The sequence below is a fragment of the Medicago truncatula genome, chromosome 4 (assembly GCF_003473485.1).
Source record: "Medicago truncatula cultivar Jemalong A17 chromosome 4, MtrunA17r5.0-ANR, whole genome shotgun sequence".
NCBI lineage: Eukaryota > Viridiplantae > Streptophyta > Magnoliopsida > Fabales > Fabaceae > Medicago > Medicago truncatula.
In genome coordinates, this window is record NC_053045.1 from 31,673,675 (window position 1) to 31,690,200 (window position 16,526).

A 16,526-nucleotide genomic window follows, 5' to 3' on the forward strand; every position below is an offset into this window, starting at 1 on the left:
GATATAATTGAGATTGTAAGCTTTGTTGACTTTCATTTATTAGAAAAATATAATAACACTAGCTGCCTTTATCGTGTGCTAGTCGCGTACAGTTTTTCGCGTGTATAGCAATTCTCTTTACAAAATGTAGCAATTAAAATAGCTTACTAAAAATAGCTATGTATTGGTTTCACTTCTTGAAGGGTTAAAGTTGATTATGAAAGTGTAACAAAAAAAAAGTTTATTATGAAAGTGTAATATCAACTCTAGCATGTTTGGTTGTTTTTAGTATAATTAATTCTATTTGAATCTAAAATTTGTAGTCTTTAATTTTAGAATTAACCTTCTTTACATAAATTTATAAATTCAGTTAACTTTTATATGAATGTATCCGAACACATATTATTTTACCTTAAACTCATTTTTAATTATAATCAATTTTATATAATGTATTTATTCAAAATCAATTTCGCAGCAAGACTAAACATAGGTTTACTGTTTGTTTTTTTTTTTTAATCCAAAAGCAGATACAAGTTCATATTTATCTGTTTAAATATTTTATATTTTTGTAGAAAAATTATTGGTCAAACTTTATTTACTATCTCACCAAATCCAAATTATCAAACAAGACCCTATTCCTCTAAGAATAGGAGAAATAACACCAAAAAAATATGAGTATTACTTTTCCCATCCTATAGAATTCCCGCGCGCCCTGTATTTTTTTCAAAAATGCCCTTGAGATTTTAGGATTTCATAATTCGGAATGATGTTTTCCTTTGTTAGAGGGTGAAAAATGGAGTTACGGATTTTTTCGGATTTTGTAATCCGGAAACTTCAAAAAATAGGACGCGTTACATGATGTTTCCGGATTACATAATCCAGAAACCCCCTAAACACCCTTTTTTTAAGGTAAAATAATTCGGATTATATAATCCACACTGTATCAGCACAAATCCTAAACATATTTGTAACATGTATTTTCAAAAAATCAGAAAAAATTCAAGGACCATGACTCCCGAAGAAGGGACTTATTATGGGACTTCGCCCCTCAAAATCCAAAATTTCATTATTTAGACCCATTTTTCATTTTTTTAATTATTCATATTCTCAAAAAAATCTGAAAAAATTTGCACTAATTTTATTTGATTTTTAGAATTTTTTGGTGGTATTTTTATGATTTTATTTGACAGATTTTTAGCATTTTTTTACTTAGTTTTTTTTTTGTTGTTTTTAAAAGCAAAACTCAAAACTAATGAAATGTGAGAGATTCTGATGGCTGATTATAAAGATTGTCCGAATTATAAAATCCGAAATAGTAAACATGATTCCGGATTATAAAATCTGGAAACCTCAAGGGCATTTTTGGAAAAAAGCAAGGCGGGCGAGAATCCTATAGGGTGGGAAAAGTAATACTCAAAAAATATTTATACTTTTGATATGGGATTTTGTCAAGTACTTATTTCTAACACTAAATAGTTGCAAGCAAGCACAGAACACAGTACAACATCAATACACTATCACTAGCCAAGAGGTAGAGGCATCAATATCCCTGGTTTGACACTATAGGCTACTAGACAAGAGGAGATCACTGAAATGAAGGTAAACTATCCCTAACCTATCGAGCACTTTTCAAACATACATAGGCATCGACATCAAAACCTGGTAGAACAATGACAATATAACTTTATTGAAATGAATTTAAGATTAGAAAAATAATAATGAATGACCTTAGAGCACAAATTAAGGAAACCTATATAAAAAATAGGGTGTTGAAAACTGGTGTGTATTTTTTAAAAGATTAAAAAAGTTAAAACAAAACTTCTATTTCTTAATGAGTGTCCTTGAGACACTTGATAACATGACCCAAAAGATTAAACAATGCAAACCGCGAAGGGTAATCCTGATTCCTAAGAAAACAGGTTCAGAGCATAACCACACAATGCATGATTGAGAGTAATATATTATGCAGAAAAACCAAACAAAGCACCCATTTAAACTCATAAAATTTAAATAAAAAAAGGTTATGCAAATGAACAAAGTAAATTTCCAATGTCAAACCACCAGCCAAAGCACTTAGAATACAGTTTTTGTTTCCAATTCCTAACATATGGAACTGAAGAAAATAGAGGTGCAGTGGCCAACTACCAAAAAGCCATGCTTACACAGATCAAAAAGCAAAGAGTGAACCAATTCATTAAGGTAAGTTGTATATTCCTCTGGTTCACAAAAGCACCGTGATATGCAGGCAATCACAACATTTCTTGTGACTTCCTTACACATCGGCCAACCTTCTTCCGGAATTCATCTCTATTATCTCTCCACATTTTCTGCAAATTAGATCAAGTATAGGTCTTAGAAGAACAAACTAGATATTAAGCAAAACTACCAAAATTGAAGCACATAAGAATTTTCGAAAATAAGGATTCCCAAAATAAGTAACATTATCTACTAGTACCTATTTGGATTAGTTAAATTGATTGAACTTTTATCTACTAGCATAAGCAATTGTGAGACTGATTTGCGGAGCTTATGGAAACAGCATATTTCAATGAGCTCTCAATGATAGCTTATGAAAACAGCTTATAGAAATAGCTCATACATAAGGACTAATATATTAAGTGTCTATGCTATAAGCACTTAATTAAGATGTTTATCCAAACAAGGCCTGAATCCTAAAATATCCAAAGGCAATGCAACATATCAGTATCATACTACTAATGACTACGATGCCTTTATGTTTTCTAGGATACAAATAAGTAAACTATGATAGGAAAGAATGTTGGTTGCAATAAAACAATCAAGTGAATAGAAATAATTAGCAAACTTACTGCTGCTTCAACATTTGCAGGAGATTCGTCATTAGGACTGGAAAGCATTGATATTATACTCAATACTATACTCTCTACCTGCAAGATAACGTACATAATTATTTATTAGTACATACAAGATTTGAATAGTTTATAGTTTCACAAGTAGCAAGTATATGAAATCACAAGTGGAGAACATAAGGTAGCATACGATTTTCCTAGGACACCCAGCAAGTTATTAATGGAAAGCCAACAGTGAAATTTTCAACACTACAATTTAGTTTCAAGACAGTAAACATTTGAAGTCATTACAAACATTTTAAAGCTATTTCATTTGATACATTATGCTGCAAAACTCTTGATTCAACCTTAATCTTTAACTTTGTAGCTCTTATTGAAAAACAACTACTTAGCCTTTCACGCTACTTATATTTTGGAAAACTTTATTGCCGATAGATCCATGTGTATTGATATTAATCACACTAGTCTTCAACATTAGTATATTGGAATTTGTAATATGCCCATTTATACAAGCAAAGGAAAGAAAAGGAGCCTTATAGTACTTTCTTGCAGTATCTGCAACTTCAATTTAAAATTAATTTAAAGTGGGGTGGAAGAAGGATGAGGAAGTGTGTGAAGGAAGTTTCAATGTTTTGATTTTATTATTGAACAACAGCACACTCGATTAAAACTTAGAAGGTATTGAAGATAAACTATACTAAACAGGTTAACAATGAAAAGTGAAATTCTCATGGTTTTATAATTAATCACTTACGGTATGAACAGGTGTCCAGCGCTCACTTGCTAGCTCATAACCATTAGGATCGTCACCAGGAGGATGCAGGATTGATATGCAAACCCGGCCATCAGTGTATACTGCAAATTAAACAGAAAAACTCAGTTCCATGTGGTTAAAATCAAACCAAAAAACACAAATAAGAAAAACCAACCATTAGGATGCCATATCTCTGAAGTAAATTTCACTGTTGGTGGACTATTTGGGTAATTGGAAGGAAAACTCATGATGGCATTGAAAAAACCTCCCTCACTGCAAGAAATCCAAGCCAATGAATTAACAAACAAAACAACAGAGAAAAGTCGGTAAAATACCAATGCTACATTGAAAACATAGTAGTACTTGAGCAATAGTAAGCAAAACTTTTTTGCAACTAGAGGGAAAGCAGAATGGTAATAGAAATATTCAAATGCATTTTCAAAAAACTAAGAATAAAATACGCCTAAGAATTAGCACAATCACAATCTTATCGAATCAAATCAACCCAACAATTATCACAGGGTCGATAGCAACCAGTTGCTGTGCATGTGTCTGAGCTTCCAGACTATCGAGTTTGATTCCTACCGATAAAAAAACTCAACAACCATTATCACTAGGTCAAGTGCAAACGGTTGTGTGCAGCATATGTAAGTCGAAACACCGAGTCTGATTCCTGCTGACAGTAAAATTCAACCCAACCAATATCATCGGTGAGCAGTGTGTGCGAGTGTCGGAACACCACCGAATTTGATTCCTACTAATAAAAACAATCAACTCAACCAAAACCAATCCAAATAGTTAACAGTATAAACAAAAACAACAAACAGATTGCATAAACATCATCTATTCATTCAACAAGAATCTAAACAACTAAATAAAAGAAACAACCTTAACAAATTATCATGATCAAGACACAAACAACAACAAAAAAAACCTCATTAGATTAAAAAACAAAACAAAAAACCTAATAGAAGCAATCAAACACATGATCTATAATAACAAAAAAAAAAACCAGATATAACAAAAAAAAAGCCAAAAACGAATTATAAACAAAACCCAAAATCCAAACAAGGAATAAGGGAATAATCAAGAAAAGGGCTTACTAGAGAGTATCAGGGGGACCAATTACGGTGACACTCCATTCAAAAATATTGTTTTCATCGACCAAACCAGCAGAAAATCCATCGACAGGGTTTTTGCAAAGATCTACACAAAATAAAAAAAAAAAATAAACAGTAATAATAAGAACATCATCGATGAATTGAATAATAATCGAAAACAATAATAAGAATAAGGGTATAACGTTGTTGTTGGTGTTACCTTTGAGCTGTTTTTGAAGAAGAAGGCTGGCTTGAGACGCCATCAAGAGAGAATTGTTTTGAAAACCGACAGTTGGATTGAATATTTATAGAGAAAGAAAGATGGTTGGCTTCCCTGTGACTCTCTCTCTCTTTCTCTCTCGATTCTTTGTGTTGTTGTGGGTTTGGGTTCTTCTTCAATGCTAATTTTCATCCTTTATAGTATTTATGTATTTCTTGAGTTAAAATAGGATTTTTCGTTTCCAAGTAACAATAAAAATAGGTTTTATTTTAATGAATATCTTCTAGAAAATACTATGAATAAAAAAATTAAATATTTGAGGTTGTGGAAATGTGATTAGTTAAGATTTGAACGGCTAATATTACTATTAGGGTTATTTTTAAGGAATATATTGCATATTTGATTTGCTTAAAATTATGAAATATTTTATTTTATTTTTTTCAAAATTAAATTAATATTATGGTATCTTATATTTTTTTTAAGGGTTGTTATCTTATATATTGAAAATCAAATAATCAAGTGATTGAATTAAGTGGCTAATGAATTTTGTTTAAGGACGAATCGTTTGAGAAAAAAAAAATTGAATTTGATTCTTTAGTTGAACCATGCATGGTCAACTTTACTAATCTCCGGGATGAATTATGAATTATTCGAAAATCAAGGGAATGCAAACTTTTAGTGCGGTATTTTCCTTTTAATTTTCTCCCTTTATATGAATATTTTATTTAAAATTTAATATTTCTTTATTTAATTGATATCAAATTTTTAAATATATACTGATCTTACCGAGACCAAGAGAACAAAGTTCAATGCGGTGATTTTTGGCATTTGAGTGTTTGGAACGGCGAGTGGTGTGTATCTGCAGACACTCAACACTCAAGTCAATATTTGAGCAAGGGGGGTTAAGGGTAGAAAAAGCTAGTATCTTTAGGGACTTTGAAAAGTCCCCTTATAGTGTGAAGAGGTGCAGGTGTAATTGTTAATGGCACAATTGTTGCTCGATGGTTACAGTAGTTGGAATTGTAACAGTCAACCATGATTGAATTGGTGTCCTTGATTGATGAAGGCACCCTCTTGCTAGGAGGGCGGCGTGTGATGCGTATAGTTGACCAAATGAAGAATTAGGCATGTTTATAATTGGGCTTGGACTGAAACGGGCCAAGCCATTCGAGCAGTCCAGAACAATAGTTTAAGTTGTTGCTCTTGAATAAAAGATTGGGCTTGGACTGAAACTTTACTTTCATGGTCACTTTTATGAATTATCAGAGCTTCATCTAAGAATTGGAGGGTTAATAAAAAATCAAATCAAATTTTCTTAAAAAAAAGATCAAATTTGAATATCAAGGGAATGCAAACTTTTGATCAAATTATGAATTATACACACAAATACATTTGACATTTTTTATTATATATATATATATATATATATATATATATATATATATATATATATTAAATTTTGTTTGACTACGGATTTAACGTTCCTATTTAACTGTTGTTTTGATATTTTAAGGGTACGATTTGTCAATTATACCTTTTCTCAATTACTTTTATCTTTTTTCAATAAAACTAATTAATGCTATTTATTTGGAAAACTAAAATTTGTCTTTAAACAAAGATTATTTTAAACGCTATGTATTGGTTGAAATCATAGATGAAGCCTTAATTTTGATTTAAGTGGTTAGTCAAAAATTAAATATTGAAAATTATAACTTTTTTTTAGGGAAAAATTGTAACTTTTTTGAAGGGATGTTATCTTATATATTGAAAATCAAATAATTGATTGAATTAAGTGGTTAGTGAATTTTGTTTAAGGACGAATCGTTCGAGAGAAAATCAAATTTGATTATTCAATAAACAATTCATGGTCAACTTTACTTTCATGGTCAATTTTACTTATATTCGTGATGAAGTATGAATTATTCGAGCTTCACCTAAGAATAAGAGGGTTAAAAAAACACAAATTTGAAAATCAAGGGAATGCAAACTTTTGGTGTGCCATTTTCCTTTTAAATTTTTTCCTCTATATGAGCATTTTATTTAAAATTTAATCTTTATTTAATTAGTATCAAAATTTTAAATATATATATATATATACTAATATTACCAAGATCATGAGAACAACGTTTGATGCGGTGGTTTTAGGCGTTTTAATGCTTGGAATGGTGGAGAGTATGTATCTGCAGACACTCCGACGTCCAAGTCAATATTTGAGCAAGAACAGAGGGTTAATTGTAGAAAAAGATCGTACCTTTGGGGACTGTGAAAAGTCCCCTTATATAGTGAAGAGGTGTAGTGTCGTTGGCACAACCGTTGCTCGATATTATAATTGTTAGAATAGTAACCATCCACCATGATTGAATGACATTGATAGGGACCATTATAATTGTTTGAATTGGTACCCCGGACCGTTGAAGGCACCCTCCTCGCATGGGGGTGTGTGATGTGCATAGTTAACCAAATGATGAATTGGGCCTGTTTATAATTGAGCTTGGACTGAGATGGCCTTAGTCATTCGAGCAGTTCAGAACAATAGCCCCCCCCCCCCCCCCCCAAGTTGTTGCTCTTGTATAAGAGTGATACGGAAAGTTTATGTGAGGATAAATCTTATATTCGAGGGAGGGCGTACTAGTGTTCATACGACACTTGTGAATTTTTAGAAAAACTATGAATCTTCCTTGAGTTGCATTCGCTAAGAACATTTAAGCCCTTATATATGCTCGCAAGGAGTTGGTTATCTTCAAGATGGTTTTTTGCTTGCGGGGTGCTCAAGATGCTCGCCACGGAGTTTACTTTGCTTGCCAAGGAGTTGTGTCTTTTAGGATGCTCACAAGAAATCTTTGCTATGAAAAATGACCTTGCTCGCATTAGGATATTTGCTATGAAAAAGGAGTTATGTCATCTTATATATTGATAATCAAATAACCAAGTTATTGAATTAAGTGATAAATGACTTTCGCTTAAGGACAAATCGTTTGGGAAAAAAAATCAAATATGATTATTAGTGAAACAATTCCTGATCGACTTTACTTTCATGGTTAATTTTACTTATCTCCCAGATGAATTATGAATTACTATAACTTCATCTAAGAATCAAGGATGCATATCAAGTGAGAGAACTTTTATTGTGAGAGGGTGAGAGGATCAAATCCTGACCATTGGATAAATCTTTACCATGATGTTTAATTTTAATAACTGCAGCTTAATCTTTTTTTTACCCTATTTCTTCTGTGTCGTTTCCTTTCTTCATCATGTACGAAAAACAATCCATGCCTTTCTTCTTCTACCTCGTGATGTTAGTGTGGTCGTTTTTTCTTTTCAATTAGATTGATCCAGTTTCAAGAAAGGATACATACTCTAAATTTTCTCTAATTTTTCAGTAAAAAATAATGAACCACTCTTTTTCAACCAACCCAGAGAAGATGCGATAATGGGTTGTTTTTATTGTTCATCTTCTAACTTTAAAATTCACCATTCATTATCAAATTATAAATTTATCATCAATCGAAACATGAAATAAGTAGAGAATAAATGGGACATGGAATTATTTGAAAAACAAAGGTAGTTGGATTCTTACCGAACGTGGGAATATACATCAATTATTTTAAAAAGCAAAATTGACAATTAAAAGGAAACGGAAGGAGTACTTAATAGTGTATCCGCACGGGTATCCGTTGATGTGAACGATTTATTTCAATTTTGTATATTTTAAAATCTTTTAAAAAAATAAATAGTTATTTTAAAGTATGCACCCGTGATAATTTGTCCATGTTTAATAATTATTTTTAACTTTTTATCAAGAACAACTTGTCACACGTATAGTATTTATTTTATTTTTTTTATCAAAAAAAAATATTTATTTTAAATTTTGTACCAGCGACAACTTATCATGTGTCTATTAAATTAATTATTTTCAAATTTCTATCGGCGGTTACTTTGCCCATATTTAATAATTATTTTTAACTTTTTATCAGTAACAATTGTCCCGTGTATAATATTTAATTTATAGTTTTTTTTTTAAAGAAATTTATAGTTTGTATCGACGACAACTTATCCCGTGTATATTAAATTAATTATTTTTTGTCTAAAAGTTCTAACTCAACTGACAAATGTCGAAATTGCAAGGCCGGGACTTCACAGTTGTGTGTGAGTTTAATTTCAGTGAATTACCACTTCTTCTAAAACAAAAAAAAAAAAATTAAAATTTGTATTAGCAGCTACTTTGCCAATGTTTAATAATTATTTTTAACTTTTTATCAAAAACAACTTGTCCTATGTATAATATTTATTTTAAATACAACTTCTCTCGTGTATATTAAATTAATTATTTTCAGTCGTTCCTTGGCCGAAGTTTAATAATTATTGTCCAGTGTATAATATTTCCAAGTTTAATAATTATTGTCGAGTGTATAGTAGTTATTCAAAAGTGATAGGATTTTAGCATGAGATTGTAAGTGATAGGGTTTTTTTGAGTGAGAACTTTTACTTATTCTAATGAAATTAAATGTAAATAGAAATTAATTGCATCTAATTTGTTATCTCTCCATTTTCTCCATAACAACAACCAATAGAAATTGATTTTACATCTTTCTATGAAACTTATTTAAAAAAAAAAAAAAAACTAATTTCAAGTGTTGCTAATGAGTTATTTATTTGATACCTTGTAGTAGTAGTTGGTTCTCTTGCGAGCTCTAGTATTGATTTTCCTGTTAGCATAATGTGGTGTAGCATATAGAGCAAGTGAGTTATTATTTGATACATTGCATATTATTTGATACATTGCAGTGGTTTGTTCTGGAAGTATTTTGAATATAGCATAGAAAGTTTGTGATATTCAGAATTATTTTTTTACTTTGAATCTTCTAAGAGGTAATTGAATAAAGAGTTTCATGCTTTATTTTTTTTAAAAAGTCAAAATAAAATTTATTAAAATCACAATGAGTCCTAACCAGCATAAGGAATGCTAGATTATGATTCGTTAAGTAGTATCATACAAAGGAAAATAAAATTTGTACCCAAAACCCTCACCCAACGTACAAAAAAAAAACTCTCAACCAACATCATAAGTTGCCACAAAAAACAACTTCCACCACCTACAATATGCTGCTCGCACACAACCACCAAACAACAACGTCAAGAACCAACACAACAACCAACAACTTTTGTAAAACAACCGGTAACAATAGCGATTGAAACAACAACAACCACCTTCACCACAACAACAATCAATGTCACTTTAACGAATCCACGTTTTCAACAATAACAACAACAAGCGCAACAACAAGACCTACCTTCACAACAGCAACACCATCAATCCACATCGACAAACCACCAGATAACAGAGTACTTGAACCGGGTGAGAAGGTTATGATCGAATCCAACCATTAAAAACCCACCAACACCCACTCACACCACCAAAAATGTGGCCTACATCACCACCTCACACCACCATCACTTCTTAACAGAGTAGTTTATGCTTGGTTGAAGCTTACATGTGGACATTCTGGTTAATAGGTCTAAGGATATTGATCAAAGTACTTCGTTATAGGCACAAGACATATGACATATGAACGTCCATGTCCTAATTCTGCCCGCATCTAATCATTGTATAACTCTTGTTGTTTATCTCATTGCATATAATATGTGCAATCTTGTAACCTTGGATATGTGTATTTCACAATCTTTTATGCGGTCTGTTATTTTTAAGTGTTTCTCATTGTTGTGTGCATGTACAAAATGTATTTACGAGTTAAGTCGGCTCTTAATTCTTGTTTAATTTGTAAGCAAAATCAATATCAAGAAAAGGGTTCAATTCCACATGCAGGGTAAATTTTTCGATTAAAGCACTAGTCACCCTCCCCCTTCTCTCTTACCTCACGCAACTCATTTACAAAAATAAACACACACACACACCCATTCCAATTCATCTTTCCATTTGCATAAGAAACAAAATCTGAGTCGTAGACTAGTACGAATATGTTCTTCATTATATTATTTAATTAAAGAAAGATGTAAGAGCAGAGAAAGAATGGTAAGAAGCGAAATGAAGTATAATATTTTTATTGGACAAAAATACGCATGTTATATTTTAGTCCCTATAAAATGGTTCTTATAAATATTCAAATTTTTTTTAATCCCTATAAAATAAAATTGCACTTTTTAATTCTTATAAAAATTTGTAGGAAATAATTTAGAAGATTTTGAAGAAGGTTTTGAATATTTAATGGTTTAGTTTCTGCGCATTTATAGCTAGTAAAAATATGTATAACAAATATGGAGAAATATGTGGTTTTAAGTTGGCTTAAACATGTATTTCATGCTTCGATTCGTTTAAAAATTGGTTTGTGTATTCATTAATTTGAATTGGTCGTTCATCCCATTTAATAAAAATACCCCTGACTTCATCTTCTTCTTTCTCTTTAATGGCTCCTCCACAGTTACCTTCTTCTTCCTTCTCTCTTCTCTCCCACCACCACCACCACCCCCACCCTATCACCATGGCCAATAGCATAAATTAACCATCATTCACCCCAACTTCACTGCCGCACGGTCGTTTCAACCACCACCACCAACAACAACTTCCTTCAATCAACAACTGGAAATTCAAAATTCATCAGAATCATAAAGAAGAAAACGAAATGAAAAGTCTTCGTGAGCAGTCTTCCTTAGCGTCTCCTGAGCCAACCCAACCGTAAAATCAGAAGCCTTTGGATCGAATTCCGTCACGGTGAGACAAGTACAGTTGACGACGATGCTGTCTCTGAGACTGATGTCGTCAAGAACCGTCTTTGCCTCCACTTTTAAGTCGAAACCGCCGTCTGTGGCCACTCCGAGTTGCTTGACGGTACCCATTTCTTCTACGAGGCCGGTAAAGAGACATTGAATGGGGATGGTGAATGGGTTTTCGTGTGGAAGATGATGGAAGGAAGAAGCGCAGAGGGGATGGTTTGAATCGAAGGTGAGGGGTGATTTGGAAATAATGGAATCTGTGGGTTAAGGTAAGATGAGAACAAGATGAAGCAGCCATTTGGTACCTGTGTGTTGTAAAAAATTCAATTTTTTTGTTATATCCATGGTGTTGTTTTGATGAGAACAAGATGGCCCATGATTCCATAATTGAATTTTTGCCATATCCAGGGTGTTGTTTTATTATTTTTGCATCATGGCCCATGATTCAATCTAGATTAGAACAATATCTAGTTTTTTGTTTTTCTTTGGTGTTACTTTTGCAGCTCAATTTTTGCATCAGCAGCGGCGCCTGTTTTGATTTAGTTGATTTGAGCTTCTATTAGAAATTAGAATCGATTATAGCTGGGAAAATAACTGGGAAAGAAGAGCAGCAAGGTGTTGTTGATGAAGAAGAAAATAAAGGAGAGGAAGAGGAAGAAGGAGGGGTATTTTTGTCAATTCGCAAGTTACATCAGCTAATCAGTTGAAGGACCAATTTTTAAGTGATTAAAGAATGGAAGGGTAATTTGCAAGAAATAGTAAATACATTGACCAATTTTTAAACGACGCCAGCAAATTAGGTATAACTTTCCCTTGCACTAAAAAAAAGAGTAGAACAATTAATAATTCAGAGCTTCAAATTTGGTACCATAACTTAATAATTCATGTTCATATATAATTTCTAATGCTTTACTATAATTCATGTTCAAAGAACAACGCCATAAGAATAGCCTGATGCAATCTTACTTAAAACTGAGTTGATACTAACACTTAATTATCTGAAATTACATGCAAGACAAAAGAAAGATTATGCTGAACAGTTTCCATGAATTGAGCAATAAAAAAAATTAGAACACAAAGAAAAACTATTGTGCTATACAAATTTAAGCAACAAACGATCAACAAAGATAAATTTAATCCATGCCAATGCCAATGCCATCAATTGAAGATGTATTTAGATATCTTTTGTTGGATTTATGCATAGGAGAAGTGTGAACCATAACGATTAATAAGCAAGAGAGCTGATGTGTAACTCTTAAAGGATTTCGGCCTAAACAAAGGAGGGATGTTGATGACTTGATGCCAATTTGCTGATATGAAGAACATGTTAGCTTGCCAATAGCACAAACAAAGAGAAAAAGTTAGTGAAGCTGCTGTTAGCACAACTATTCAATGACTTTAGTGAAGCTTCAAGTAAACCAAAGTGTATTGATCTCATTTTTAGTTCTATCTTGCTGTTTGGTATCAAAAGTTTACTGTTATGGAATGGATGCATCTTCGCTTGCGCCTTGTCCTTATATAGTGCAATAAGTTAGAATGCTAGCTAGATTTTACATTAAATGATCTATCTGTCATAGGGCAGCTAGCCTTTGCATAGACGGAACTTTTGGAAAACACTAAACTCATGTCCGACACCTCTAACGAACTAATAAAAGTTCACATTGATCAAGATAAAAGTAATTATAAAACAGTTATACCTGCTTTTCTATCTATTGATTCACAACGTCCAAGAGCAATTTAGACGGCCTAATTAATTAGTGCTCTTGATAACACAACATCGACTTACATCGGAATCTATATTTAATGGTATACGTCTGTTAGTTGGAAGATGTCAGTGCTCTCTAATGGCAGTTATATATGCTTTTCACAAATCATGTTATTAAGGGATTATTTTTGCATTTTTCGTACACAACCATTCCAATATATTAGTCCCTTTGTAAATCCCTTCCATCAATTCAATGGAGAAATATAGTTGTTATCAGTTATCTTTATAATTGACGAATCTTTCATTTTTTAGCAGATAGCAGTCATATTCCAGCACAATAACACCATTCAGATAGCAGATGTTATAAAACAATTTTTTAGCAAAATAACAGAACTGATTATGCTACCTGACTATTAAAAACACAGAAAGTAAACCATCATATACCTTTCAGACTGTGAAGTGCAACCGAAGTGTCGTGTAACAACGCAATGCGATCCATGTCTTGATCTGATTTTGGGTTATCGAGTGAGAAAGAGAGTATGCAGTCGCTAATCTAAAGGTAGAAGAGTAAAAGAGGTCTACTATAAATGGTGATCAATATGAATGGGAAACCCCTATTCTTTAGTCTCTGAAAATAAAACATAATAGTAAGAATGAAAGCGATGATCATGGACTATTTATATAGAGATATCAACCACTCCAATATCACTTTACTTACACAATGGTCAACAATGACACACGAACATATACTCCAAAGATGGAAGTATCAATCTAAATGTCACTTAAAGAAAAGAAAACATTATCAATACAACTCTCATTCCAAGTCTCATATCCTATTGGATTTTTGATTAAGAGAAAACCAAAGCAAAAATATTATTAAAAATGAAAGCTTACTCGATAGAGAGGACTATCTTTGGAAAGAAAGTTTCCCGTTCCACTGCAACATTTTATCAGAAACATGGTATACATATCTAAAACTAAAAGAGAACAACATAAAATTCGAATTTCGAATTGATTAATAAATTAATTCAGAAATCTTTACTTTGCAATACCAATATAAAAAATCAAAGCAAAAATATTATAAAAAAAGTGAAAGCTTACGTGGTCAAGAGGGCTATCTTTGGAGAGAAAGCTTTGGAGATCCAATTGCTCACTGAAACATTTTATCAAACATGTGGTGTGCATATCTAAAACTTAAGAAAAAAACATAAAATTCAAAGTGATTACTAAATTAAATTTTGTGAGTGATTGTGAAAAAGTGATTGAAAACAGAAATACCAATTAATAGTAATCGTAATACTGAATTGATAAAGGAAATCACAAAATTGAAATGAGAATTGAAAATTTGAATGAATTTATTGAGTGATTGTGATAATAATACCCATGATATCAGTTCTAATTACTGATATAGAAATGGATGGGGTTTTAGCATATATACATGCCTTCGATTTAGTAAGAAAAGGGTATGGAAATGGAGATTTATGCCTTTGATTCAAGGAAATGAAATATGCAGAGGGATAGAAAACTATGGAGAAGATGGATAGAAAATGTAGCTGCATTCAAGAAAATGAAAATAGGCTGGTGTGAGTATTAATTAGTCTCTTGAGGAGATGAAAAACCTGATTAGTGAAGGCTTATTGATTAGTGTGCATAGTAAACATAGATGATGTGCATGCAATGTGGGGAAGTGTACAATGTAAGATTTTGATTGCGTTATCTAGGAATATGAAAGGTCATCAGATCAAAGGCCGAGATTTAGGGTGTGGTTGGCAGATGAGATTAGCATTAATTACAGATTAGGGAGGAAAAATAATGAGTGATTAGGGCAACACTGCTAGCTCATCAAGTCTGACTTTAATAATAAAGGATTTGATAAATTTTCACTTAATGTTTATAACTTCCTAAATATTTCCTTCAAAAAAAAAACTTCCTAAATATTTGAAACTTGTGCGATCTTTGTGGGAAAGTTAGTAAATTTTTTGAAATCTTGAAAATATTTTATGAAAGTTTATAACTTCTCACTCAATGTTTATATTTTATCAATATAAGCTTCAAATATTCAAAGAGTTTATACCTTTTCCATAATAATTGTTTTGAAAAACTGTTTTTTTTTCTTCCATAAGAATGGATTAATAACTTATATTTAGATAGAAGTATATATGTTCCTATGAATAGGCATAATGTATAATTCTCAATTATTCATCAAAAACACACATACTTTTTTATATACCACTCATCACCTTTTTATCTCTTTGTAGCAATGGGCTATAAGAGTAAGTTACAGGAGTTTGTTAAAAAATGTGGCTACGTAGTTCCAGCATACCAAACAATTAACAAGGGCATGCAACACGATCCGAAGTAATCAAATACCAATTTCTCAAAGTGAAGCAAAAACAGACCATAATCATAGTTATTCTCCTGCCTGGAAATAAAAGGGAAGGAAAAACAGAAGTCAATAAAAAGTTCAACTGAATTTGTAAGATTTGTTTGAAGAAAGGATACCTTTAATGGGAATATCAGGGAGAAGAGAACGTGACAGAGAGAAGTACGATTAGACCAAGTGCAATGGATTGTTGAAACCATTGCATGTGGGTGTTGAAAATGAAAAAAAATGATGCGGAGGTGAGAGTACAAGAAAGAATTAAACATGTTGAATTCTGACGCGGGGGCCACGTGGTGCGTTTTCGCTGGCTGAAGTAGGCGCGTGCGGTACACGCGCCGACAGGGCGCGTGAGCTAAAGGGAGTTGCGGAGAGAGAAAGTTAAATGGATAAAGTGAGGACACGTGGCTGGTTTCAATTGGCTGCTTAGATTTTTATCATCTTAATATTTTGGACTCAATTATTTCATTGCAAATAATAAAAAAATTTTTTTTTACCAAAATTTGTAATTTTTTTCTCTATAAATAGAGACTTGGATTATTTGATTTGAACACAGAAAAAAAAACCAAGTTTTTCACTCTCTTAATCTTATTATTAGCTTTCTATTAGCTTTTCTTTTGAAGTTTTAGTCTTTATTTAGTGAAATGGATCCCAGTAACAATCAATTCAACACCCAAAATTCTTCTTATTACCCATTTAACTACCAAAATCCCAACAATTATCAACACCCAAATCAATTCCCCAACCAACATCCTCAAAATCCAAATCAATTCCCCAACCAACATCCTCAAAACATGCCTAATTTTGGTTTTGCCTCAAATTTCAATCACT

The 16,526-nt window shown here is 32.0% G+C and overlaps 1 protein-coding gene and 1 long non-coding RNA gene across 2 annotated transcripts; both read right to left on the bottom strand.

The window, feature by feature from the left end:
* Window positions 1–1,969: 1,969 nt before the first annotated feature.
* LOC11422025 (ubiquitin-conjugating enzyme E2 7) lies at window positions 1,970–5,063 on the bottom strand. The gene is made up of 6 exons (XM_003606600.4): window positions 4,882–5,063; window positions 4,665–4,767; window positions 3,737–3,834; window positions 3,562–3,662; window positions 2,808–2,885; window positions 1,970–2,306 (listed from the first exon to the last, which is right to left on the bottom strand). Exons 1-6 carry the CDS (start codon window positions 4,922–4,924, stop codon window positions 2,229–2,231), a joined length of 501 nt encoding a protein of 166 aa, XP_003606648.1. The 5' UTR covers window positions 4,925–5,063; the 3' UTR covers window positions 1,970–2,228.
* Window positions 5,064–12,456: 7,393 nt separating this feature from the next.
* On the bottom strand, window positions 12,457–15,021 carry LOC112421137 (uncharacterized). The gene is made up of 6 exons (XR_005645632.1): window positions 14,697–15,021; window positions 14,417–14,508; window positions 14,210–14,292; window positions 14,034–14,096; window positions 13,760–13,943; window positions 12,457–12,941 (listed from the first exon to the last, which is right to left on the bottom strand). It is a non-coding gene; the product is annotated as an uncharacterized lncRNA (long non-coding RNA).
* Window positions 15,022–16,526: the final 1,505 nt, after the last annotated feature.